Below are 27,088 nucleotides of genomic sequence, written 5' to 3'. Positions count from 1 at the left end.
GTGGCATCAAATGTCGAACAATATGGTGAAGGACCTTGTGAGAACGTGCGGTAATTTTAAACAGCTCCGCCCATGTCGAATATTGAACATTCTCCATTTCAAGAGTGATGGAGATATGGTTGCGGATGTTAGACACTGCGAGAGCGGGATGAAACGAGCTTATGTGCTCAGTCATGGTGGAAAGAAGAAGAAGGTAAAAGAAAGAAGAAGAGTGCATGCGGAAGAGAATAAGGGAAGAAAAAATACCCTTAGACAACTGATACCATAATAGAATATTTTCCTCCGTTGAATATGTTCACAAAGCAGACATTATATACAAACTAGTAGCATGCATAACGTACAGAGGCATGCATCAAGGCCTAAACCAAGTAACATAATATTGACCTTCCTAATATACAAAATCCTAAAAGATATTTACATATATTTAACACACTTGGGTTCTTAACCACTTGATTTATGTCATGCAGTGCCACAAGAGAAAGTTGAAAGTATCAGTTGTATGTGTACCGAAAACCATCGACAACGATATACTTTTAATGGATAATACCTTTGGATTTGATATGGATGTGGAAGAAATACAAAGAGCAATCAATTTTGCTTATATTGAGGTCAGTAGACTTGATATCAAACTGGCTTCTAGAGCTCACCTTATATCTCCTTTGTAATCTTCTGCTTTGTGTTTTCTTCCATGTTTTATATCTTTGGGAATTTAAGCACAACTTGATAGCCTAGGCGCACAGTGCATACCATGGGATTGGCCTTGTGAAACTGATGGGAAGAAGTAATGGTTTCATCACCATGCATGCATCACTTGCAAGTGGCCAGGTTAATGTTTGCCTTATTCCTGAGATAAGTATCTTGGATCTGATCTCTGTCTGGCAATTTTTACCGACATCTTGTGTACTCTTGCTAATTACAAGAATTATTCATGTTCTTATATTATTAATTGGTCAAATGAAATGTAATATGAATTCTGTTTACTAACCTCTTGCACTTGGAGCATCTCATTCGGATAAAAGGGGAAACAGTATAGTGTAGTAGCTGAAGGTGCAGGATAAGTGAGTTTCTCAAATTGGTTGTGTTAAGTATTTATCTAATGTTGCAGATTGATTGATTGTAGAGACAAACAATAAATAGTCATAGGGCAGAAAATAATTTGGTGCTCATAATTTTCAAAAGTCAAAACTACATTTAGGAACGGAACTCAGCTAATACTTACCCAATTTGACTGATTTAGCTTGATCTTTCACTCTACTACATGATACAAGTCTATCACAACTCGGCCAAAAACATCCCTGGACTACTGCACAATTGTAAAACCTAACTAACCAGAACTCTTGCATAATACCGCTACTTCTACTAAATTCTGCTACTTTAATTTTGACAAAAAATTGACTAGCCTAATGTATTGACAATTTTAGTGATGAATTTTATTTTTTACACATAGTTTACTATACATGACTAGCCTTTTGTGTGTGTTGTTGATGGTGTACGTTTACTAACTATTACAAGGTTTGAATTTATAGGCGAATAATGAACCAACTGGAGAAGATCAAACGTAGACGTCTCACTATACACACTATCGACCAGATTCAGCTAGCTATATTATAGTGATGCGGTACTTGGTGGTTAGAAGGAAAATGATCTATATGTACTTATTAGAAGTATTTGTGGTACTAAAACAAATATTTATTAATTAGTTGGGTTTGATTAAGTATATTAATTTTCATTAATGAGGTTTTGTCATGTATACTCTTAATTTAATTAGTTTTGGAAATTATAATACATATATGACAATTATTTTTGGCATTTCAAGAGTATTTTTGCATTTGTTGCATCGTTACTAATATATATCCAGGGGCCAGGGCTGTAATATTATAGGTTTTCGGTAAGTTACAGTAATAATCGTTGCAATATCCCCACAAAAAATGAAAAAAAAAATCCCGTCATAAAGGCATGGCAATAGCTATATGATAATGTTGCAATATATAGGGAGGTGTTGCTATAGAAGCCAAAAATAGGACACAATATGAATATTAGGGTCGTTGCAATAGCTATCGAATGGCGTTGCAATAGATATAGAGGCGTTGCAATAGACCTTATAGATGACGCAACGGCTCTTTACACCTATTGCAACGATTTGTGGTTGCTGTTGCAATAGGTCCAAAAGGTCGTTGCAGTAGCCCTATAGCAACGCCTTCAAATGCAACGGTTGGGAGTCGTTGCCTTAGGCCTACTGCAATGGTATTTGGCCCTAATGCAACGGATTTTAGGTGTTGCATTAGGCTTTAAATGTAGTAGTGTGCCACCTGAATCAATTGGGCGCCCTACTTTTAGCCCCTGATGAGACCCTTCAAACCGGCCCGGTTGGGCGGCACTACCCCACCTGACCAGGCGGCCCTGCAAACAGCTCCGTTTGAGTAAGATTCAAGGCATAATTCCTACACTATATGTAAGATTTAGTAAGAATAAAGTGAGTACCATGGGATGGAATATTGGTATTGGCATCACCTCCGAATCTAGAGGTCCTGGTATTGAGTCTCGTCCCTTGCAAGAGAGATCTCCAGTTTTTCATCTTCTTGTAAGGGATTTTAATTTACCTACCTAAAAAGATCGAACAAAGTATAAAAGAGACCAAAATACTTAAAGTACCATTGATGCATTCCTACTAACTCAATAAATAGTAGGTTGCATGCACACAAACCAAAGAATCATATTCAAATATTTAGGCTATATTGGATACACATCTAAAGAGAAGTAGCCCCCGTTTACAAAGTTGCTTCCAAAGAAGAAATGTGTGGCAATTTTGGTTATTGGGCATGACAAGATGTTATACTCATTAAGATTAATATATTTTTAAGGTAAGGAGTATTCTCTTGCAAGAAGGGAGAGAAATTAAGAATACGTTTTGCAAGGGATGAGAAGGTCCCTAGATTAAAGCGCCCCTTCCCGAAAGGTCTAATTTGATTTGTGAAGGCTAAATCATTCGCTATGATGTTCAAATTCTTGCTTAGAATCTCAACACTCGTCAAGATTCTTCGTGCCCTTAGCAGCAGTTGGCAAGGTGTCATGTACTCCTTCCATTTCCTAAAGATCTTCCTTGTTACTGTTCCTACGGATACCAAGGAGAATTCATTTGTGTGGGGTGTAGGGTGGATAAAGTAGGAGAGAGAAAGGCGTTAAGATAAATAAACAAATAAAAAGGGGTTAAAGTAGGAGAGAGAAAGCGAGTAAAATTGAATTAATAATGTAATGGTGGACCATATGATAGGGACATGAGAGGGTATAAAGGGAAAAAAATTTCCAAATAAGGAATAAAGTAAAAGAGGGAAGATCTTTTGGAAACGTACCTAAACGGAAAGAGGGAAGATCTTTAGGAAACGAAGGGAGTATGCAGTAGCAAGCATGACGAATGAAAGGAGAAAAAGGAAATCTGTGCCCCAATTTCGCAAAGGGATAATCATAAAAAACTAGCCATCTTGGGCCAACCCAATCCATTCTCTAATTTCTCAAAGGTAACCTAATTATGACATCAACAGAAAATCCGTACTTCTGCCTAATGGTTTGCAAATCTCTTATAGCTAATACATTAGGGTAACTATTCATGTCATCTAGGATATCATGAAACACATTTGCTCCTTCAGGTAATCATTTCTAGAAGAAGATCTAGGGTTCATTCTAGTCATGGTCAGGTGAAAGATAACAAAGCGAAGGCAATTTATCGCCAACCAAGAAAAACAAACGAACGATTACCTGGAGAAGAAGAGCTTGGGCGAACAAAGAAAAAGAATGGAGAAGTTTATCGCCAACCAAGAAACTGCAATTTTAGAAGAGATGGAAAGTTAAAGGTCAAATCAAAGCATGTAAAATTGTCCTAAAGAATCCCTCTTAGCAAGGCAATTTTCGTTTTTAAATCATTTCCCTTTTTTGGTTTGCCGCCTAAAAGGAAAATTAGGGGCAACTATTAGGGGATGATTTCTGTTTCCACGTGGCAGCGGACTATTTGAGAAGATTGCGTCAATGAAGGAAGACCAGATTGCTGACACGGGCAGTAGTCGAAGACTTCCTATAATATAAGAGAAGTGCACTGCATTAAGGGAGAATTAGAGTAGCTTGCAACCAATTCTGTTCGAGATATTTCATGATCCCTTAAGATTAGGATCTTGGCCAATCACGTCCCAAGAGCTAAACGGCTAGGAAGCAACGTTAATATTGTTTTTAGTATAAATAAAGGTCCTTAGCTCATATTGTAACACATCTTTCAATCACCTCTTACTAGCTCATTACTTACTTAGCAACGCTTTTGTACTCACACGCAAATCAAGTATACTTAGTGAATTGGTAGGATACCAATCTTCCCGTGGTTTTCCCTCGTTCCTAAGAGTTTCCACGTAAAAGCTTGTCTTGTGTTCTTTACTATTTTTCGCATTTTACTTTATGCAATTTATTTTATATCACAAGTTAATTATCAAACCTCTCTCCAAGCAAATTAGGCTTATTGTGAAATTTGTCTAAAACACTAACTAGACTTATTTAAGAAGGCAAACTAATTGTATGAATTGGAAACCTTAAAATTACCGTTTTTTTTTTAGATTTGCCTACCTCATCAGTTTATAATGCTTTTTATGGAAGATAAAATTTGTACGTGAGAACCAGAGTTAAACATGGGTCGACCTGACACAAGTATGTCCTTATCCGACATAACATGAGCGGCTCGGTGATGGCCATTCGCAGACGTCATTTCGAAATTTGGCTCGAGCCTAGCACGAGAACGATGGGTTGACTTGCCCATATTCAATGAAAAATATATGATATATAAAATTTTAAAGGAAGGTCCCTTGGCACAACATAACATGTATTGTACAATACATGGGACAGATCGTGTTTGGGTCCGTCTTTAAATATTTATTTTGTTTTAAGTCACTCCAAATTCGGTTGAATCTGACAAGATCTTTCATTGGCTAGTACCAAACTCAGTCAAATTCAGCATGAGGCCTACTAACTCGACTCGTGCCCAACTCTAGAAAGAATCTAAAAGTTGAATACATTCGACGTTCATTACAACGACAATTGGAGCCCACAGTGAGGCATTAATAGAGGTATCCTTGTAGCTAAAAAGCTGAATGCCTTTCTCTATGTTAGATTCAACTTGGAAAGACCACACATGGAGACAACTTATTTTCTCTTACTTCACTCCCCACTCAAATAAGTTAAACTTACCTGGCTGGCCTCATTATTCATGCCAATCACACAAAAGCAAACAACACACTTGCAACACTCCGCCTCTGCCCTCCTCTTTTGCTTCTTCTTAACAAACAACTCCAAAAGTAAAAGAGAAATAAACAAATATCCTGATTAAATGAAGAAAAAGTGCTCTAGTTTATCATCTCCTTGTTTTCTTCAAATGATATTAGGAAGTGTTTGGTTGATGATAATATGTACATTGGTAAATTTGGAGAAGTTTGGTGTAAATGCCGGAAAGCCGCCTCCCGTTGAAGTTGGGAACATCTCTACAATCAATGATGCTGTAAATTTCAAGATATATTATGGGCACACCTTCAAAGTCATCAAAAATGTCATTGATGGAAAAAGCTATCTTCTTATCCAGGTATTCTTATCCCATTTAACCAATGCTTTTCCTGTTTATGTTGTAAGAGAGAGAGTGAAAATAAGATGTTAATGAAACGATGAGAAGTAAATTTCGTGATCTACCATATGCCCACATGTGTGGAACTTATTTGTTGAAGAGGCCAAGAGGGCTTTGTATCTATGATCTACCATATGTGATGGAACTCATTCTAAAGTAGAGGGCTATGTACTATGATGCTGCAGCCTTATAGAGTTATAGATAAGAAACACGAAGATTGTGTACACCACATATACTGTCGTGGTCACGCGAAGGGTCGCCTAACCTAGTTTTTCTTACCTTTATAAAAAAATATAGGTATCTAAAAATATATATGCATATTCCTAAAAAAAATATAATTTTTTTATGTTAACGAGCGACTATACAATGATCTGGATGAGATTTGATCTCATAACTTGAATACCATTCCCACAAGACTTTACAAATAAGCTATAATGTATTGACAAAATCTAAAGACATGAGTATTGTAAAAGATATTAAATAACCATGTAGGTATATAAAAAAGAACTCCGATGACGTGTAGATAATTTATTAAAACTCGGATAACTACTTCCTCTGTGTTCTTTTAATTGTATCATTTGTTATTTGGCACAATGGCACTATTGATCAACCAATTATGTTAAACTATCTTGCATCGATCATTATGTAAGAAAACAAATATAGTAAAGTGGAACTGTTGTTAGATTTGTCTCAATGTGAATATTTGAAATATAAAAATATTTGTAATATTTACTTATTATACTATCATTTAAAAAGGCTCATCGATCAACAAATGTGAAAAAACAACTGAGGTAATTAAAAAAAAAAAAGACGAAACATTTAAGGCTAACTCCATTTGTAGACCCTTATATTATACATTTTTTTGTCTGACCATATTTCTTTCCCTTTTTTTTACTCTTTTGCTTTTACGAATACTCATTTATCCATTTACTTCCCTTTCTGTGAATAGATTTTATGTGGAACTATTAAATGTTCACACTTTCTTAGTAGTGTTAACGACAAATATCTAAACCATGAACATCTAGTCGCTTAATAATTAATGTAGTATTATGGCAATACAACTTTGGGATGCTCGTGAGTCATGATAAAAACGATTCTATACTTCATTATGTGCTAAATTGATTAGCGTGTTAATTAGGGCATATTCTTCTCAGCTTATTTTCAGTTCAGTTCAGCTCAGCTCAGCTCAGTTCAGTTCAGCTCAGCTCAGTTCAGTGTAGCTCCATTCTTTTATAATTATTTTATTAAATATTATTATTATGTTGGTCTAATGTATTTTACTAATTACTCTTATTATTATTATTATTATTTATTTTTATATCATTATTATTAAGTATTATTATTATTATTATTTTTATATATTATTTTGTTTATTATAGCTGTGAAACGAGTGACTTGCGATCAGCGCGAGTGGTGCGCCCGCACCAAGTAAAGGTGCGCCCGCACCAGGTCAGGTGCGCCCGCACCAGGGAGGGGTGCGCCCGCACACTCGTCACGACGGATTTTCAGTGTTGAGGCAGAAGCAAAGGTGCGCCCCGCACCAGAAGCGGTGCGCCCACCAAAAGTGGTGCGCCCGCACCTATCGGGAACGGATTTTCTCCGGTTTTTGTTTAATGAGGGTATAAATAGTGCCCTAATTGTAGCTTGTTTTTACCACAAATTAGAGAGAGAGATTAGAGAGAAAACAATAGAGGAGATTAGAGAGAGTCTTTGAGATTCAATTGAATTGAATCTTGCCTATTGTACTTGTAATCATCTCGTTCATAGTGAAACAATCTTTTCCCCTGCCTTGAGGACGTAGCTATCAAATTGATAGTGAACCTCGTTAAATCTTGTGTGTTCTTTATTCGCTTTCTTGAGTTTATTGCTTTGATAATCGCTTCCGTTGCAACAAACTTGGTATCTAGAGCTTGAGATTAAAATCACGTTAGGGTTTTGGGAAGATGAATACGATGAACTCAAAGATTGATAAGTTTACGGGGGGAACAGTTTTGGGCTATGGCAGATAAAGATGCGCGCTTTGTTGAAGCAACAAGGCATCTGGAAACCTCTTGTCAAGAGTGACAAGAGTGGAGCGGCTGAGGCCCTAGTGAGGCCGAATTGAGGCGATGGAGGAGAAGGCTCACTCCACGATTTTGCTGTGCTTGGCAGACGATGTGATCACAGAGGTTGCAGATGAGATCACTGCGGCAGGTCTGTGGGCGAAGTTGGAGAGTCTCTACATGACGAAGTCACTCACCAACAAGTTGCTTTTGAAGCAACGGCTGTTTGCCTTGCGTATGCAAGGAGGTACGTCTCTAAGAGATCATTTAGATCAACTTAATACTATTTTACTTGATTTGCGTAATATAGATGTTAAGATTGAGGATGAAGATGCTGCTTTGATTTTGCTTGTTTCACTTCCACATTCATATGAGAACTTTGTTGAGTCATTTGTTGTTGGGAGAGAGACTGTGACCCTAGAGGAGGTGAAGTCAGCACTTTTTACTAGGGAGTTGCGCCAGAAGGCGGCAACGACTGAGAGTGGTGGAGATTCAGGGGCTGGGTTGGTGGTGAACTCGGCTAAGGGGAAGGGTCCTAAGAAGAAGAAAAATTCTAAGGGTAAAGAGACCAATCCTAGGAATGTCTGTCACTATTGCAAAGAACCTGGCCATTGGAAGAATAAATGTCCCAAGAATCCTAAAGCTTCCAATGCTAACATTGCACAACAGGATACGAAATATGACTCCGAAGAGGACCTAGCATTAGCTGCTGTTGATATGCCTAGTCCGTCTGATCGTTGGATTTTAGATTCGGGGTGTTCTTACCATATGTGTCCAAATCGTGATTGGTTTACTTCTTATGAGTCTTGTGATGGTGGTAATGTTACTATGGGTAATGATGCTGCTTGTAAGGTTGTAGGAGGGGTTCCATCAAGATAAGACTTTGGGGGGTGAGATTCGTACATTGATGAATGTTAGACATGTTCCACAGTTAAAGAAAAATCTGATTTCTCTGGGTGTCTTAGATGAAGGAGGGTTTACTTTTTCTGGCTCGGATGGGGAACTATGTGTGTGGAAAGGTTCGAAGGTGGCTTAAGAGCACTAAGTTGGGTACTCTGTATGTGTTCAAGGTACTACTCTGACTGGTTCTGCTAATGTTGCATCTACAAGTTCTGAGGAGATGACTAAGTTGTGGCATAGACGACTTGGGCATATGGGTGAGCGAGGGATGCAGATATTATCCAAGATGAACCTTCTTTGTGGCCACAAGGTGAAGAACCTTGAGTTTTGTGAGCACTGTGTGTTGGGTAAGCAACACAGGACTAAGTTTGGGAAGGGGCTGCACATAACTAAGGCGACGCTGGATTATATTCACTCAGATTGCTGGGGGCCTGCTCGGGTAGAAGGTATAGGAGGATTCAGTTATTTTGTGACTTTTATTGATGATTTCTCCAGGTACTGTTGGCTTTATTGTTTAAAGCATAAAGGAGAGGCTTTTAAGACTTTTGTGCAATGGAAAGTCTTAGTGGAAAATCAGACAGGAAAGAAGGTTAAGAGGCTACGTACGGATAATGGTTTAGAATTTGTTAATGATGAGTTCAATGAGCTTTGCAGGGACGCAGGGATAGTGAGACATCGCACTGTCAGGAAAACACCACAGCAGAATGGTGTTGCAGAGCGCATGAACCAGACTTTGCTAGAGAGAGTTCGATGCATGCTTTCTAATGCAGGGTTGACTAGGAAGTACTGGAGTGAAGCCGTGAAAACGGCATGTTATCTGATAAACCGTGGTCCTCATACAGGTATTGACTGCAAGGTACCTTATGAGGTATGGTCTGGGAGAAGTGCTGAGTATTCTGGTTTGCGTGTTTTTGGTTGTATGGTCTATTATCATGTGAATGAGGGTAAACTTGAACCAAGGGCTAAGAAGGGTTGTTTTTTGGGTATGGAGATGGTGTGAAGGGTTACAGGATTTGGTCCCCATCAGAAGGGCGTGTTATACTTAGTAGAGATGTTACTTTTGATGAAAACACTATGTTTGTATCTGCTAACAAACCTGCAGGTGATACTGATGAGAGCACAGATGAAGGATCTGAGCAAGTAGTTGCTCCAGACCCTACTCCACAGGTTCGAACTCAGGGGAAGGATAATGAGGTCCAGTGAGTTCTCCCATTGTGGAGACTAGTCAGAGGGATGTAGCTGTTGTTGATGAAACAGCTGATGTTGAGTCTGATCATGAGGAAACTGTTGTTGAAGGTCAGAAACGACCTAGGAAGAAGACGCAGAGACTGATTGAACAGATAGAGGGCAGGAATGTTCCTGGCCGAAACTGCTGTGTAGAGGAGATGATTGGTTATGCATTACATGTAGCTGAAGATATTGAGTCACCTGAGCCAATGTCCTACAAGGAAGCAGTTTCTAGTAACGAATCAGCTAAGTGGTTAGTTGCTATGAGTGAGGAGATGGAGTCTCTTCACAAGAACCAGACATGGGAACTAGTGAGGATACCACAGGGTCGTAAGGTGGTTGGTTGCAAGTGGGTTTTCAAGAGGAAAGAGGGAACTTCCTAGGTCAGAAACGACCTAGGAAGAAGCCGCAGAGACTGATTGAACAGATAGAGGGCAGGAATGTTCCTGGCCGAAACTGCTGTGTAGAGGAGATGATTGGTTATGCATTACATGTAGCTGAAGATATTGAGTCACCAGAGCCAATGTCCTACAAGGAAGCAGTTTCTAGTAACGAATCAGCTAAGTGGTTAGTTGCTTATGAGTGAGGAGATGGAGTCTCTTCACAAGAACCAGACATGGGAACTAGTGAGGATACCACAGGGTCGTAAGGTGGTTGGTTGCAAGTGGGTTTTCAAGAGGAAAGAGGGAACTTCAGAGGGTGAAAGTGTCAGATATAAAGCCAGGCTAGTTGCAAAAGGGTTCAGTCAGAGGGAAGGGGTCGACTACAATGAGATTTTCTCGCCAGTGGTTCGTCATACTTCTATTAGAGTGTTATTAGCAATGGTAGCACATTTTGATCTGGAACTTGAGCAGTTAGATGTGAAAACAGCTTTCCTACATGGGGAGTTGGAGGAGGATATTCTGATGAGTCAACCAGAGGGGTTCGTTGTTCCAGGAAAAGAGAAGTTTGCTTGCAGTCTGAAGAAGTCCTTGTATGGACTTAAGCAGTCACCTAGACAGTGGTACAAGAGGTTTGACAGCTTCATGGTTGAGCATGGTTTTGACAGGAGTCCATATGATTGCTGTGTTTATCATAGCAAGGTGGAGGACGGTTCATATATTTACTTATTGTTATATGTTGATGACATGCTTATTGCAGCAAAGAAGAAGTCAGACGTGGTGAAGTTGAAGAAGCTTCTGAGTTCCGAGTTTGACATGAAAGATTTGGGAGCAGCAAAGAAGATTCTTGGCATGGAGATCTATAGGGATCATGGACGGAAGAAACTTTTCCTTTCTCAGAAAAGTTATATCTTGAAGGTACTTGACAGGTTTGGTATGAGTACTGCGAAATCTATTGATACTCCTGCTGCTGCAAATGCTCGTCTTTCTGCTGTGCTTTCTCCTCAATCTGATGAGGAAAAAGAGTATATGTCTAAGGTTCCGTATGCTAGTGCTGTTGGTAGTCTGATGTATGCTATGGTTTGCACTAGGCCAGACTTAGCACATGCTGTTAGTGTTGTGAGCAGGTTTATGACTCAACCAGGGAAGGAACACTGGCAGGCAGTGAAGCGGATTTTCCGCTACTTGAGAGAAACGGCAGATGTGGGTCTCATTTATGGGAATGATACTGAGTGTTTGGTGACCGGATATTCTGATTCGGACTATGCAGGTGATATAGACACTAGAAGATCGATGACTGGGTATGTATACACTCTAGGAGGTTCTGTGGTTAGTTGGAAGGCTACTTTGCAGTCTTCAGTGACTTTGTCTACTACGGAGGCTGAGTACATGGCTTTGACTGCTGCAGCAAAGGAGGGTATATGGTTACGTGGTTTGGTTAGTGATCTGGGTCTTCACCATGATCGTGCTATTGTGTATTGTGATAGCTTGAGTGCTATTTGTCTTGCTAAGGATCAGGTGCACCATGATAGGACTAAACACATTGATGTAAGGTACCATTTTCTGAGGAGTGAGAAGAGAATAGTGGTGAAGAAAGTTGGGACTGCAGACAACCCAGCTGATATGTTCACCAAGCCAGTTCCAGTTCGCAAGTTCAAACATTGCTTGGACTTGTTGAACGTTGATAGTCACATTTGATCTTGTGAGAGGTTGTGCCTCAAGGTGGAGGCAATCCCCGCCCAGGATAAAGAGGGCAAGCCCGGCATCGGGTTAAAGATGCAACTGCAGGAGGGGAAAGTGTATCTCGAGTACTGTTGAAGAGATACATGTTTGGTTGATTGTTTTGAGGTGGAGTTGTGTGGTAGATGCAAGTCAAGGTGGAGATTTGTGAAACGAGTGACTTGCGATCAGCGCGAGTGGTGCGCCCGCACCAAGTAAAGGTGCGCCCGCACCAGGTCAGGTGCCCCGCACCAGGGAGGGGTGCGCCCTCACACTCGTCACGACGGATTTTCAGTTGTTGAGGCAGAAGCAAATGGTGCGCCCGCACATTTGTCTGGTGCGCCCGCACCAGAAGCCGGTGCGCCCGCACCAAAAGGTGGTGCGCCCGCACCTATCGGGAATGCGGATTTTCTCCGATTTTTGTTTAATGAGGGTATAAATAGTGCCCTAATTGTATGCTTCGTTTTTACCACAAAATTAGAGAGAGAGATTAGAGAGAAATACAATAGAGGAGATTAGAGAGAGTCTTTGAGATTCAATTGAATTGAATCTTGCCTATTGTACTTGTAATCATCTCGTTCATAGTGAAACAATCTTTTCCCCTGCCTTGAGGACGTAGCTATCAAATTGATAGTGAACCTCGTTAAATCTTGTGTGTTCTTTATTCGCTTTTTTGAGTTTATTGCTTTGATAATCGCTTCCGTTGCAACAATAGCTTTATTCATTATTATTACTATTATTATTAAAAGGAACAAATAAACCCACATTTTTAGCCCGTAAATCAATCAAATCGCGTCAAAACGTTTTATGATGCAATTTTACGCGGTCCGACCCAATCATTATTTTTTATTACTAAATATTATTATATTATTAAATCTAATTATTAAAATAGTAATATTAATTTATTTCTTATAAATTATTGTTATTATATAACCATCATCAAGTATTAATATATTAATATAAATAATATAAAATAATAATTATTAATTATCATGATTATCATTAATTATTATTATTAATCTATGATTATTAATATTATTTATTCATAACTATCATTTAAAAATATCCAAAATACTATTATTATTATTATTCATTATTATTACTTATCATTATCATTATTATTTAATATTCATATTATTATTGTTTAAATATTATTTATATATTTATTGCGTTGAATTTAATTCAGTTCAGTTCAGCTCAATTCAGTTCACTTTAGTTCAGTTCAGTTCAACTATTTTATGTCAAAGAGAACAAATCCTTAACTTAGATGATTATCGCTTTGCAGAGAGGTCTATAAAATCGGAAAAGCTCTTAAATAATCAAAAGTTGAGATCTTACCAAACAAATCGCCACAATCGGTTTTAATTTTTCCTTGATTTTTTTATCAAATTTATCTCTTATAAATTTATCGTGGTCCTATAGGTGTAGAAAATTCATTTTGATTTCTAGCCACTAGCCGTATCCCGTATGTATTGTAGAGTTCTACTTAGTTCTTTTTGGTGCATAGTATAAGCTACCAATGATTATTTTGTGTTGCTTTTAGAAAATGTGGGCCAATATATTTATAAGATATATAACGGGGTTGCTATTGACAGAATAAGTCAAGAATGGCAGGGAGGACAAGATACTGCACAAGTAGGATGAAATCCTTCGTAGTTCCATTGTCGAATTACTCACTTGATACTGATACATTTCCAGGCTTCCCAGGTAAAACATAACAAGTTTCTGCTCTTGGGATTTCTTTTCCTTGTAGTTGTAGTTGGTTTGTCAAACATCTGGTGAAGCATCTAATGTTTTGTGTAATTTCTTGCAGTTTCTTTCCTTGAGGTAAGGATCATTTCATGGGCCTTTCTGCAAACTTGTGTATGCTTTTGAGTTTTGATAATTGCATATGTCCTGAACACTGGCCAGCTACGTGTGTTTTAGGCTTTTAGCGTTCATGAAGTAGTCCTTTTGTCCATGTCAAAAAAAAAAAAGTCCTTTTGTATTAATTAACCAATTTAGACTAAAGAATATAGGATGTTTGAATCAACAATTGTGTGGTTATTAGCATAAATAATAAGAATTATGAATCATTCTTTAGTAGAAGCCAACAATGAACAAGGTTAATCCATCGTAACCGTAGTTGTACTCTCACCTCTAAACTCGCGATCTTAAATTTGAAGCCGTGACGGGAAAACCTAATATCTGATAAGCCATTCTAGCTGCCTTTTCGATAGTCCCTATATGATATCCAATTATATATATGAGTTTTCTTTTCTAAAGACTTATTGACGATAAACAAATGTCTTACAGATTACCCTTAACGGCTCGTTTGGTAGTTAGTCATAAATGGTGGTAATGGGAATGAATTTATGTGTAAATTTGTTAAATATATCATTGTCCATTACCATGGTAATGCTAATTTATCCTAAAGTGTCCACTTTCCTTCTTGAATTTTCATTCCCATCCAATACCACCTTGTAGGGTGGTAATGAAAATTGCTTCCCATTGGAGACAAAAACACAAGTTTAGGGGTGAGATTGCTTGTCCATGGAGAAAAAATGCCTCCCCATGGAGATTTTAAGGTTGCTTCCCTAATAAAATTACACTTAAAATTCATTCCCATTACCGCAATTCATTAACGACTACCAAACGGACTGTAAAAGTTAAAACAACATGATCGTTGGGCTCCCCATTTCACTCTCCCCTCTACTTGGGCTTGCACACCATTGTGGAAACCTTGCCTATAATTGGGGAAACTCTAAAACCTAGGCACCTCCCAAACTCAAAAAGAAATGGAAAAATGACATGTGGCATGGGCCCACATGTGGGGTTTAATAGTACTTCCTCCGTAACAAAAAAAAATATTACACTTTCTAAATATGGTTGTAAAAAATAGATATTACATTTTCTTTTTAGGCAATAATCTCTCTCTATCTCTCTCCTATGACATGTGTTCCTTTCTTTCTTTCTCTTTATCTCTCTCATCTTAAAAAAATTGCCCAGATAAGTGTGTTTTTGAAAATGTAACATCTATTTTGTTACGGAGGAAGTATAAACATTTGTGAGGATAAAAAAAAAATAGGAGAGATTGATGGGCAAGCTTAGCAACGTGGGTAGTAAAAATTAATTGAAAAGGATAAGAAATAGAGTTAGCCGAAAGTAGAGATGGTAATGGGTTCACAATCGAATTCGTCTAGTCCCTATCCTAATTGAAAGGTAATTAATTTTTTGAATCTAATGGATAAAGATAGGGTATGGGTCTTGATATTATCAGGTAAGGATAGTGTTAGGTTTTACTTCTCAAATACCCAGACACTATACATAAACTTACCCAAACTAAAATATTTTTTTATATATATTTTTAAATTTAAAATAAATAAATATATTTAATATATATAATAATAGATATAAGAAACCCTTCTGATCAAAATAAAAACCTTCAATTCATTAGCTTAGTCATACTCTCACAATCTCAACTTACCAACATCTCACTCTCTCGCTCTAAACTATCTTTTTATTAATATTGCGATGTATGAGACTTTTGGAATGTGGAAAAATTATGTATTCTTATGTAATATGATATTTTATGTGCTCATTGACAACTTTGTATGTTGAATAGTGCTTAACAATTAATATATGCACGTGAAGATATAAGCGGAGTTTTGTTTTTGTCTTTCACCCATTATGGACCCTAGACCCTACCCGTACCTTATCTGACCCTACGGGTATCTAAAAAAAATTCCCTATGGGTATGGATAGGGTATGAATCTACATTCAAAAATTAGGGTATAGGTAAGGCACTAAGGCGGTAAGGGTCTAGCCATACCCTATCCAGACCGTACCCATTGTCATTCCTAGCGGAGAGTGAGGTGGATGAAAGAGAAGATGAGGTGAAGGAAGAGGAAGGGAAAGAGATATTATAGGCTTACCAACCAATGCTAGTACTTTTAAAGAACATATCAAAACTTATTGAAATTATTCTAGTAAGCTTATAGACCCAATACTTTTTTTCAAGGTGAAGAAGATGCATCCCAAGCCCTTGTTTATATGGGCATGTTCTCTTAGAAAAAACAATGGTCCTAAGAGATCATTGATGAAGAAAAGAGATACATTGTTCCAACTTCCAACCCTTTGTATCTAATATATTCTATGATTCTACAAAGATAACATGAAAATAATGGATTTTTTTTTTTTTTGCACTTGATAACTAATCATATCTTCTTAGCAGCTTCTAGGTTTGCTTGGGACTTGTAAGGGTATCACGTCGAATGACATGGCATCTGAGTGTTTGTTGAAGTTATACGAAGGAGGTGAACTTACAATTGTAAACAAGAATGAAACAGAACAACTTTCTCAGTTTTCTGCTTACTTTACTAGTTCAACGGATCAACCACAAACCTGCAATATTGCTACATTTCTACCATCTTCTGAAGATTACCCTCTTCAGGTTTGGCCAATATTTCCACATCTATTTCTATTAACTTTTTTGTTTTCAAGTGTCATTCATAGGAGTTCTTCCTCGTCGTTATATAAAAGTTAGCACTTCTAAACATCTGAATGTTAATTGGTAGCGTGCAGAGTGGATCAAGTACATCGCAGTGTTTGCAAACTTGGAATTCAGAGCAAACTCTATTTATGATGCAGTAAGATTTGTATAATTAGGCTAATGTTGATCATAATTCGCGAATCGCGATACCAGCATAGAGACGTTTTTGTGAAGTATATTAATTTAATTATACTTTCTTTTTTGCAGGTTAAGCAAAATTACCTGTGCTTGGCCAATATATCAACAAGCAGAGCATCATCCTTCAAACCTGTTGTTGCTTGGATGTATTATGAAGATGTAAGTGTGCATGTTGAATGAGTAATGCTTATTAACCTTCAAATAGAAATTATCAAATTATAGGAGTGTCAGTGTAGGTTTTCCTAATATTTGAAGTAATCAATTGTCTTTTGCATCCATCAATATGCTACAACAGTGCTTGCGGTCAAAGTTTGGAGACATCAAAAGTTATTAATACAAACGAGTCCGATCATTCCCATATCAAACTGAACCATATTATTATGTAATTGAATTTGTAATATTTGTGCTTCTTGTGCTCCAGGGTATATGGTCCTTCACAACAGAAGCCTACAAAGCGAAGGTATCTTGTATTTATGTTTTCGGCGAACCAAAACTGGAACCTAGTACAATGAGCATATGAAGTGTTGTCTATATAAATTAGCAGTTTGGATCCACTTTAATTGGATGAAAGATATAGGATTATGCAGAAAACAAGCAATATTAGAAGTATAATTTTCTTTTCTTTGACCGTATTTTAAATGACAAAACACGGTTAGAACTTCCATGAGTACCAATTTCAACTAATACCATTAAGAATTTAGTCTTATATATATGATGCTTTCCATTTTTATCTGAAATGCTTCATCAAGATGTCTTTATATGTTAGTAATATTAAGTAGTAGGAAGAGAATAGAAGTTGACAAACAAAAAGTTATTAGTCTCTTTGTAATATCATGTCACATCCTTAGTTCTATATGAGTGGTCTGAAACAAATCTTTTCCACTTTTCTGCGACAACTAGAGGTAGTTGTACTCAAGACTTATCGTTGTTCGTTTGATTTATTCATTGGAGCCATCCAATTGACGAACGAGTTGTGAAATAAGGCCTTTGAGTATATATAACACTAGATGCACAAGTGAACACCTAATAATTTTTCTGGTCAGAATAATGTGACTGCTAAGTCCGGAAGGAGTGCTTTTTTCCACTGATTTATGGTTAATGTTTTTCCCTTTCTTCATGGCTTGAGTCGATTCCTTAATCATGTTCGTCTATGATTTGTTTCACTGCTTTTAAATGTTTTAAAACTTGAGGAATGCATATTAAGAACTTGGTGCAGTTTGTGCAAGATGCAGGTGGAGAGAATATCGATACCTCCATCAACAAAATAACCTACAACATATCAATTCCTGATGATTTGGACCAACTTCATGCTATCTTATGTGTGAGTTTATCCTTCAATTATTCTGAAATATCACTCTGCTGTAACATTTGTTATATAATATCGGATTTTTTGTCAGAAAGTACCTAATAAAACACAAGTTTTGTAGCAGACCTAATTAAAAAAGAATTATCTAAAATGACCTATTAAAATATTCCGATTGTTAATAACACCATTTTATGAATTTCAGGCCAAAACACCAAATTCCAACATTGACGTTTTTAACTCCAATCGACTCTTTCAATTCTTTCTGTCTTACTGCTCACTGCTCAAAGCTCATCTACAGTTAACACCAGAATTTGGTGTTTTGGCCTGAAATTCATTAAATGATTGTTCCGAAAGTATTTTAAGAGGTCTTTTTAGATAAAAAAAATTATTAGGTACTTCCCTACAAAACTTGTGTTTTATTAGGTACTTTTTGACAAAAACCTATAATATCATACTCCAACTTAGGGTTAGTTTGATATGTCTATTGTTAGTTCGAGTGACAAAATTCAAGCTGTTTGATTGCATCTTATGCAACCCAATTTCATGTTTCTAATTTGTGTTTTTTCCTGTTTTATACTTCATATATTCACTTCTTCTATATCCTCTATTGTAGTCGGTGGATGTGGTGATTGATGAAACATACACGTTGGACCCAGTTGCATACAACATTACTACATTCCTCGAAAATGTTGGAGTAGAGGATCAATCTTGCTTTGCTTTTTTAACAAACGAAAGTGTATGGAGATATGACAAGAAAATTCAGAATAACACTTCACTTGGTGAGCATACATCATTACTCTTCTACTTCCTTTATTGGCTCTCAATGTAATTGTATGTATGTATGTACCAATATGAATTAAGAAGGGGACTTTGTGATCTTCCTTCATTTTGGTCCTAAAATGTCGAAGTCTTGAATTTGTTGCGTAACATAGTACATTCATTAGCATAATGGAATTTATTTGTACTAAATAGGGAAAAAAAAAGTTGGAAGATAAGCAAAAGAAAGTTATAAGGGGAAAGGGGGACTAAATTTCTTATCCGGGAAATAGTTATTAGCGGGCTAACTTCACTAATATGATCGAGTGATAGTGTTTACTGTTTGTGCCGGCTGCTTTAGCAAATTGGTACTATTAAGAACGTATCTTAAAAGATGTTTGGTGAAATCACTTACTCATTATTATCTCTTTGTTAGGTATAAGAGCGTAGCGAAAACGTAATAAAATTGATAAATTAATAAGAAAAATAATGCAAGAAAAGCAATAAGAGATACACAAAATTTAACGTGGGAAAAACCCTCTAAAATAAGGTAAAAAAAACTCACAGACGACGAGCTAGCACCAAAATCCAATATATAAAATTATGAAAGTACAAGTACCCCAAATTAATAGGGTAAAGATAAAATTACAACTCTCACAATTGTTAGTTACAAACTCACAAAGGAAAAAGTTAGAGTGAATAGTGGAGCGGGATATTGTGTGTACATGAGAATGTGGATGGGTTTTGTGGATGGCTTTTATATAGTTTTTGGATGATGCCCAAAATATGATCACAATACCTATTTATAGTGGTGCTAAGTCGGCGGTGATCAATACTCCATACACTAAAGAAATGTGTAGAATCTTCTTGCTTCTTATCGACATAAGACTAGTGTTTGCAAACTCATGATTTCTAGAAAAATCATGATCAATCTTGATCATGTAGTAGTGGCAAGTGAGAATTATTTCTCTTTGGCTTTGGGCTTGAAATTTGGGCCATAACCCAACAATTTCCACCTTGGAACAAATTTCATAAGCCACTCATCTTCTGAGTCCCAGCTGACCTAGTAAGCATGAATGCCCACTAAGTCTAAGCAATGATTGAACTCAGTGGTAGGAAGTGGCCTTATAAGCATATCTGCTGGATTATCTAAAGTTGAACCTTTTTTGCTATAATTTTACCTTCAGCAATTGTATCTCTGACATATTGGTATTTAACTGAAATGTGTTTAGTCTTGGAGTGATATGCATCCTTTATGGTGAGAAAGATAGCACTTTGGCTATATGAGAACATAGTGGTAACACCTTGTGGAACTCCAAGATCTATAACAAGGTCTCACAGCCATGTACCCTCCTTTATACCTTAAATAGCTGCAACATATTCTGATTTTGTTGTAGAGAGAGCAGCCTTAGACAGTAAAGAAGCCTTCCAACTTATTGCACCAGAACATAGAGTGAAGATATAACTTGAAAGTGACTTTCGACGGTCAAGATCACCACCATAGTCAGAGTCAACGAACCCAACGACATACTTAAAGATGTTAGGGTCCTATCAAAGACCAACTCAGATCTATGGTACCTTTTAGGTAACGGAATATCCATTTAACGGTATTCCAATGATCTTTTTCGGGGTTGTGCATATACCGACTCACCATGCTAACGACATATGTAAGATCAGGTCTAGTGCAGACCATGGCATACATGAGACTACCAACTGCACTAGCATAGGGAATGCTAGACATTTTTTTCTTTTTCGTCCTCTTATTGTGGACAAGAAGTAGATGATAATTTAAAATGAGCAGCAAGAGGAGACAAACTTACAGTTATTCATGCCGAATTCATCAAGGATTTTCTTGATATAATTCTTCTGTGATAAGTATAATTTCCTGGCTTGTCGATATCGATGTATCTCCATGCCAAGAATTTTCTTTGTTGTGCCAAGATCCTTCATCTCAAACTCCTTACTGAGTTGAGACTTCAAGTTGTTGATTAGATACTTATCACAAGATGCTATCACCATGTCATCCACATAGAACAACACATAGACATATACTCCATCAAACTGCTGGAAATAAACACAGTGATCATATTGACTGCGTGTGTAGCCATGTCCAATCATGAAAGAGTCAAATTTCTTGTACCAGTATCTGAGAGCTTGTTTGAGGCCATATAAGGATTTATTCAAGCGACATACATGGTTTTCCTTTCTAGGAACAACAAATCCCTCGGGTTGCTTCATGTATATCTCTTCTTCAAGATCTCCGTGAAGAAAAGCAGTTTTGACATCGAGTTGCTCTAAGTCCATGTCAAACATAGCAACTAATGCAAGAAGGACTCTAATAGAGGTATGAGGTACAATAGAAGAGAAAATTCCATTAAAGTCAATAGCTTCTATTTTATTGCAGTGTTTAACAATAAGGTGTGCCTTCTATCTTGCAGTTTTGACTCGGGAATTCCTTCCTTTTGCTTGTAAATCCATCTATATGTAAGCACCTTTTGGCCTTTAGGTAGCTTTACCAGATCCCAAGTGCCATTCTTGTGGAGACTTTCAATGTCCTCATTAGCCACGAGCCAATTAGGTGAATTTGGATCCGAGATGGCTTCAGAATAAGTAGATGGCTCGACCCCAACTAGAGTTTCTTCACCTAGTGTGAGAGCGTAGGCAACCACTTACTCCTCTTCTGGATATCTCGCAGATCTCTTTTGTCGCGTTCTCGGACGATCTCTTGCGAGATTATAATCAGGTTGTTGTAGCTGCCTCGAATCAGTGATGATTGGAACATAATCATCATCATGTTCTTGATTAATGGATTGTGAGCCTAAGGAAGATCCAACATCAACAATAGGAGACTGGCTACTTGTCTCTAACTCCACCTTCTCACCATCTTTGTCACCTGTGTTAGAAGAAATAGAGGACTCCAATCCAGGGGATTTCAACATAGCATTTTCATTGAAAGTGACGTCTCGACTAAGAATAATTTTCTTTGACTCAAGACTTACACCATAATCTATAACCTTTAGATTCAGATGAATAACCAATGAAAATTCATTTCACAGCTCTTGAAGCAAATTTCCCATCATTGATAGGAGCATAAGCGGTACAACCAAATACTTTAAGAGAAGAATAGTCAACAGCTATTCCTGACCATACTTCCTCTGCAATTTTGAAGTCAATAGAAGAGAGTGGAGAACGGTTGACAATATAAGCAGCCATGGAGACAGCTTCTGTCCACAAGTCACGGCGATGCCACAATCCAGCATTAGAGAGCATACAACGAGCTCTCTCGAGAAGAGTTATGTTTATACTTCATACCATCTGCTACACCATTCTGTTGAGCCTTGCCGAGTAATGTTTTGTGTCTAGAAATACCGGCTTGTACGCAGAACTCTTTAAATTCACAATCACAAAACTCCAAGCCGCGATCAGTCCTGAGCTTCTTGACTTTTCTGCCAGTCTGATTCTCAACAAGAGCCTTCCACTTTTTGAAAGTAGGGAAGGCATCATTTTTCTTTCTTAAGAAATGGGTCCATACTTTACGAGAAAAGTCATCAATAATGGTCATCATATAACGTTTTCCACAATAAGATGTGACTCTTGAAGGTCCCATAAATCAGAATGAATATAATCAAAAATAGCTTCGGTACTGTGAGGAGTTGTAGAGAAACTTACTTTCTTTTGTTTCTCATAAACACAATGCTCACAAAATTTCAGCTTACCAGTACCAGGTGTAAGAAGACCACACTTGCTGAGGATGTCCATACCTTTCTCACTCATGTGGCCAAGGCGCATATGCCGCAACTGAGTGAAATCAGAATCAGAGAGTGAGGATAAAACAGTTACTGAACATGTCATTGTATGTCCCTGCAAGACATACAGACTACCATATCTACAGGTTTTCATTGACAATGAGGGCACTTTTAGTAACCTTCATAACTCCACCTTGAGTTGAGAAGAATTTTGAGTCAGGAATATGACGAACTTTAGTTAAAGTCCTGAAAACGCTATCATGAGTCTTGATTTTGATTGAACCTATTCCAATAGCCTTGCAGGGAGTATCGTTTCTCATTAAGACAGTACCACAATCAACAGATTCATAAGTGGTAAACCACACATATGATAGGTGCAACCAGAATAAAGAATCCATTCATGAAGACCCTTCTTTTCAGAAGTTACCAGTAATACCAAGTCTCCTTTAGAGTCAGTTTCAATAAAACTGGATTTAGCGGATTTTTGAGGTTGTTTAGATTTTTCTTCTTTCTCTTTTTTATTTTTCAACTTATAACACTCAGAAATTTCATGCCCTGACTTCTTACAATAACGACAAGCTATGTTTGATTTATATCCCCTTGATTTAGATCTAAATTTCTTTTTATGGGTACTTCCTCTTTCTTGTGATCTCCCTCTTACATTTAAACCTTCAGCTTTATCATTGGTATGCACTTCAAGGTCAAATTTTTCTTTTGAGAGTAAATTAGATTTAACATCTTCAAAAGATAAAGTATCATTATTACCATATAACATAATTTCCTTAAAGTGCTTGTAAGAGGGAGGTAGGGACACAATTAATAAAACAGCTTGATCCTCATCATCAATCGTGATTTCTAAATTTCAATATTTATAAGAATAGAATTAAATTCATTTAGATGAGATTGAATGAAAGTACCTTCCGCCATACGAATTGTGTATAACCTTTCTTTGAGACAAAGTTTATTTGCGAGGTTCTTGGTCATGTAGAGAGATTCCAACTTTGACCATAGCCCGACTATGGTATCTTCATGGATGACCTCGCGTAACACCTCCTTGGCTATACATAATTGGATCGCCAACATTGCTTTCTCATCCATCTCTTTCGATCCCATTTCTCACTAGTCACTGTTGCCAGCTTTTTAGATTTTCCTTCTAAAGCCTTTTTTAATCCATTTTGGGTAAGAACGACCTTCATCTAGATACTCCAGATACTAAAGCTTATCTTGTCATCAAATTTCTCGATGTCCAACTTAGTGACAGTCGACATATTAAATCGTTAGCTCTGCTACCACTTGTTAGGTATAAGAGCGTAGCGGAAACGTAATAAAATTGAGAAATTAGTAAGAAAAATAATGCAAGAAAAGCAATAAGGGACACACAAAATTTAACATGGGAAAAACCTTCTAAAATGAGGTAAAAAAAATACCCACAGATGACGAGCACCTAAATCCAATATATAAAATTATGAAAGTACAAGTACCCCAAATTAATAGGGTAAAGATAAAATTACAACTCTCACAATTGTTAGTTACAAACTCACAAAGGAGAAAGTTAGAGTGAATAGTGGAGCGGGATATTGTGTGTACATGAGAATGTGGATGGGTTTTGTGGATGGCTTTTATATAGTTTTTGGATGATGCCCAAAATATGATCACAATACCTATTTATAGTGGTGCTAAGTCGGCGGTGATCAATACTCCATACACTAAAGAAATGTGTAGAATCTTCTTGCTTCTTATCGACATAAGACTAGTGTTTGCAAACTCATGATTTCTAGAAAAATCATGATCAATCTTGATCATTTAGTGGCGGCAATTCACTATAATTTAAATGTTTAATGTTTCAAAATAAAGCATGATAATGTCTTATAATTATATATAACTATAAAGATATATAAACTTTTTTTTATCTCTAACACCTTTTTAAAATGAAAATCTATTAAAATGAATTATGAAATATATGAATAATAATATATTTGATAAATTTAACTGATCTTGGGTATCGTTCGAGCCAAAATACTATTTTAAAATTAAAGGTAGACAATCTCCTATAATACCAATTGGTGAGAGCATGACTCTTTATTTCAAGGGGAAATTTTTTTTTTTTATTTCAAAAGACAATTGGTCCAAAGACCAACCCCTACTAGGTTACTACTTTTACAGGACACACCAGCTCATAAGTTGGGTACAAGAGTAAACAGTGCATAAGACAATAGGCCCAAAGGCTCATTGCCATTTGCCACCACAAGTGAATGCCCTAACATATTGTTGGGATGTAGATTCGAACAATGAGCAATGCACTGAAATTCGGGGTGGTACTGCACTCATCCACCAACTTTTCTTAAAAAAAAAAATTTCATTAATTATGAACTAACATTTAATTCTCTTATGTTATTTCTATAGATTGGTACGATGGTGCTGTGTCTCAACCACAACTAGTGTTGGCAGACTTGATGGAAGCAATCTTTCCGACAGGGAATTACGCAACTACTTATTTAAGAAACCTTGCTAAGGTAATTTTTCTTGTTCTTCTTAATACATTATCTCTCTCCTTATAGTGGAAAGGAAGTAATCACGGACTTTATGCATAATTATACAGGGAGAACAAATTACTGACATCACAAGCTATGATAAGTGCAGTACTGATGCTCTGAGTGCTCTAGAGCCGACAATCGTACCCTGTCAAATTCAATAGTCTTTTGGCATTCATCCAAGTTTTGAGTTGGTAAATTTTCCATTTCTCATACTATTGTAAGGTTATAATAGCATAAGTGTCCATGTTAATGGCTAACTAGTTGTAAACTCGTGCATGTAAAAGGTATTGTTTAGAAATCTGTTTAATTTGAATTGCAAGGTTTGAAGAAGATGACAAAGATAATATTATTGTGATTATAGAATCTATGACTATATTGAAATATTTGAATTGATCATATTTGTAGAGGATGTATCGAGATGAGTGTCTTTGGATTAACATTAATTCACTAGTCTTGCCTCTTTTTCTTCTTTCCTCCATTGGTAGTAGACATGGTCACGGGTCGGTTCAGCTCGTTATGAATTTGAATTAAACCGGGTTAGCATATCGGTCATGTCTGATTTAGGTATAGGGTTAGGTTTTTCAAACTTGCGGTTTGGCTTCGTTTCAGTCCGGTTCAAGGCTCGACCCGGTCTGATTCAGGTTTGGCCCACCAGTCCAGTTTACTTTTTTTTTTGCCTAATTGGAATTACATTTTGATTCAAACTTTAATTACATATGTATTAGTATTTACAATAAATAATTTATGATATTGGTCATATATACTAGTGATTTCGATAATTGGACCAGGGATTAAGAATATTTTTTGTGTATTTTCTCCATCGATTCAATGGTCCGGTTCTGAATTGAGTACAGGTAGTTCAAGATCCAATTAAAGTGTTAAGTCTGGTTCACGATTCGGTTCAGGGTTAGGGTTCAATTTTTTCTTACCTAACAATTTGGCCCGTGAGAAACTATTTAGTTATGCGCTTCTGGGCCAGTTCAGACTCGGTTATCTTGCGACCCGATCTTTATGTCAGTCGGTTCAAGGATGAGTTCGATTACGCTGCCCAATGACTACCTTTAGTTGGTAGTTTACGAAATGTACCATACACTTTCGTGGACGCCTCTTGGAAATTGTCTAACCCATTGGCTTCAAGAAGACAATTTATGTTATCCTTCCTCTTCTCATTATTGATACTTGGCTCACGAATACCCTTGATTAACAAGTTGTTGATCAAGGGTACTAAACCCATTTTCACGATATGAGACCATGTTACCATCTTATTGAAAGAACAATAGAATGATTTTAGGTCTAGTTGAGGAGTCGTTGATCTTTCCCCTTTTCAATGTTAGCAATTAATAATGTAAATAGGTTCAATGTACTTTTTTTATATAATTACTAGCCTTCATATGCACGCGATGCGTGCGTTAATTTTAAAATTTGTTATTCTATTAGATACTCCATTCGTACTTTATTTATGATTAAACTTAAATGTAAAAAATTCAACAGTTAGATGAATTTAGATATATTAATTTGCTAATGTAAAAATATAAAAAAGTTGTGAGTGATTGTTAACATTAATTTTTTGTGAATGAATATTGAACAGAAAGAACAAAAATAATGAGTTGGTTTAACTGGATTAAAGAGTATCAAAGGTAGTGAATGTTTAGACTTTTCATGTGCATGTTATGTATGCCATCTTTTTTTATAAGGTATAAATATTTTGTGCATTTAATTTTTGATTGAAGTATTTGATACATATACCATTTTAAACTTGTTTTAAATGGCAAAGTTGGAATGAGATTTTTAAATGATTTGCTTTTGTAATTTTTTTTCATTCCATTAATTAGATCATTAAGGGTATTTTAGTCACTTCAAAAGAGGACACCAAACCTCCTCCCTTAGCTTATATAATAGAGATATGTAGTAGAAAAAATTCAAAATCTCTTTTAGAATTCCAAAAACTATTAAATCCCCCCATATTCATTTTGATAGATCATCTACTCCAAACTGCTCGATCATGGAAATACGTCTCGAAACTCCAAATAAATCTAATTAAAGTAGTCTCCTATAAATTAATTTTTTTTTTTTTTGCACTCACCGCTCAAGTACTAGCTCTCAAAAATGACATCATCTATGTCAAAACATTGGAGATAAAAAATATCATCATAGGAAGCAAC

The 27,088-nt window shown here is 36.7% G+C and overlaps 1 protein-coding gene and 1 long non-coding RNA gene across 8 annotated transcripts; one reads left to right on the top strand and one right to left on the bottom strand.

The window, feature by feature from the left end:
* Window positions 1–5,122: 5,122 nt before the first annotated feature.
* On the top strand, window positions 5,123–25,322 carry LOC104907699 (uncharacterized). 7 transcript variants are annotated; one of them, XM_010696667.4, is made up of 12 exons: window positions 5,131–5,608; window positions 13,511–13,622; window positions 13,729–13,742; window positions 16,129–16,347; window positions 16,472–16,543; window positions 16,654–16,743; window positions 17,006–17,044; window positions 17,801–17,905; window positions 18,504–18,669; window positions 24,672–24,707; window positions 24,796–24,905; window positions 24,992–25,322. In XM_010696667.4, exons 1-12 carry the CDS (start codon window positions 5,360–5,362, stop codon window positions 25,085–25,087), a joined length of 1,308 nt encoding a protein of 435 aa, XP_010694969.2. In that variant the 5' UTR covers window positions 5,131–5,359; the 3' UTR covers window positions 25,088–25,322. The 7 variants fall into 7 exon arrangements, 5 of the variants coding, with proteins under 5 accessions (XP_057250282.1, XP_010694969.2, XP_057250280.1 ...); XM_057394297.1 differs by having other exon boundaries at window positions 13,729–13,778; XR_008969052.1 differs by lacking the exons at window positions 24,672–24,707; window positions 24,796–24,905; window positions 24,992–25,322 and adding exons at window positions 20,857–20,990; window positions 21,085–21,485 and having other exon boundaries at window positions 5,127–5,608; window positions 13,729–13,778.
* LOC125496967 (uncharacterized) lies at window positions 21,624–24,090 on the bottom strand. Its single transcript, XR_007273446.2, has 2 exons — window positions 23,310–24,090; window positions 21,624–22,444 (listed from the first exon to the last, which is right to left on the bottom strand). It is a non-coding gene; the product is annotated as an uncharacterized LOC125496967 (long non-coding RNA).
* Window positions 25,323–27,088: the final 1,766 nt, after the last annotated feature.

This window comes from Beta vulgaris, chromosome 4 (genome assembly GCF_026745355.1).
Source record: "Beta vulgaris subsp. vulgaris cultivar EL10 chromosome 4, EL10.2, whole genome shotgun sequence".
NCBI lineage: Eukaryota > Viridiplantae > Streptophyta > Magnoliopsida > Caryophyllales > Amaranthaceae > Beta > Beta vulgaris.
The sequence above is the reverse complement of the archived record's forward strand: the minus strand, read 5'-3'. Positions and strand labels throughout refer to the sequence as shown.

Coding starts and splice junctions, on each gene's coding strand:
- LOC104907699 (XM_057394297.1), top strand. CDS start 5,360: ATGAAGAAAAAGTGCTCTAGTTTATCATCTCCTTGTTTTCTTCAAATG. Junction 13,779..16,128: donor GGGCCTTTCTGCAAACTTGT/GTATGCTTTTGA, acceptor TCTTCTTAGCAG/CTTCTAGGTTTGCTTGGGAC. Junction 16,348..16,471: donor CTGAAGATTACCCTCTTCAG/GTTTGGCCAATA, acceptor GTTAATTGGTAG/CGTGCAGAGTGGATCAAGTA.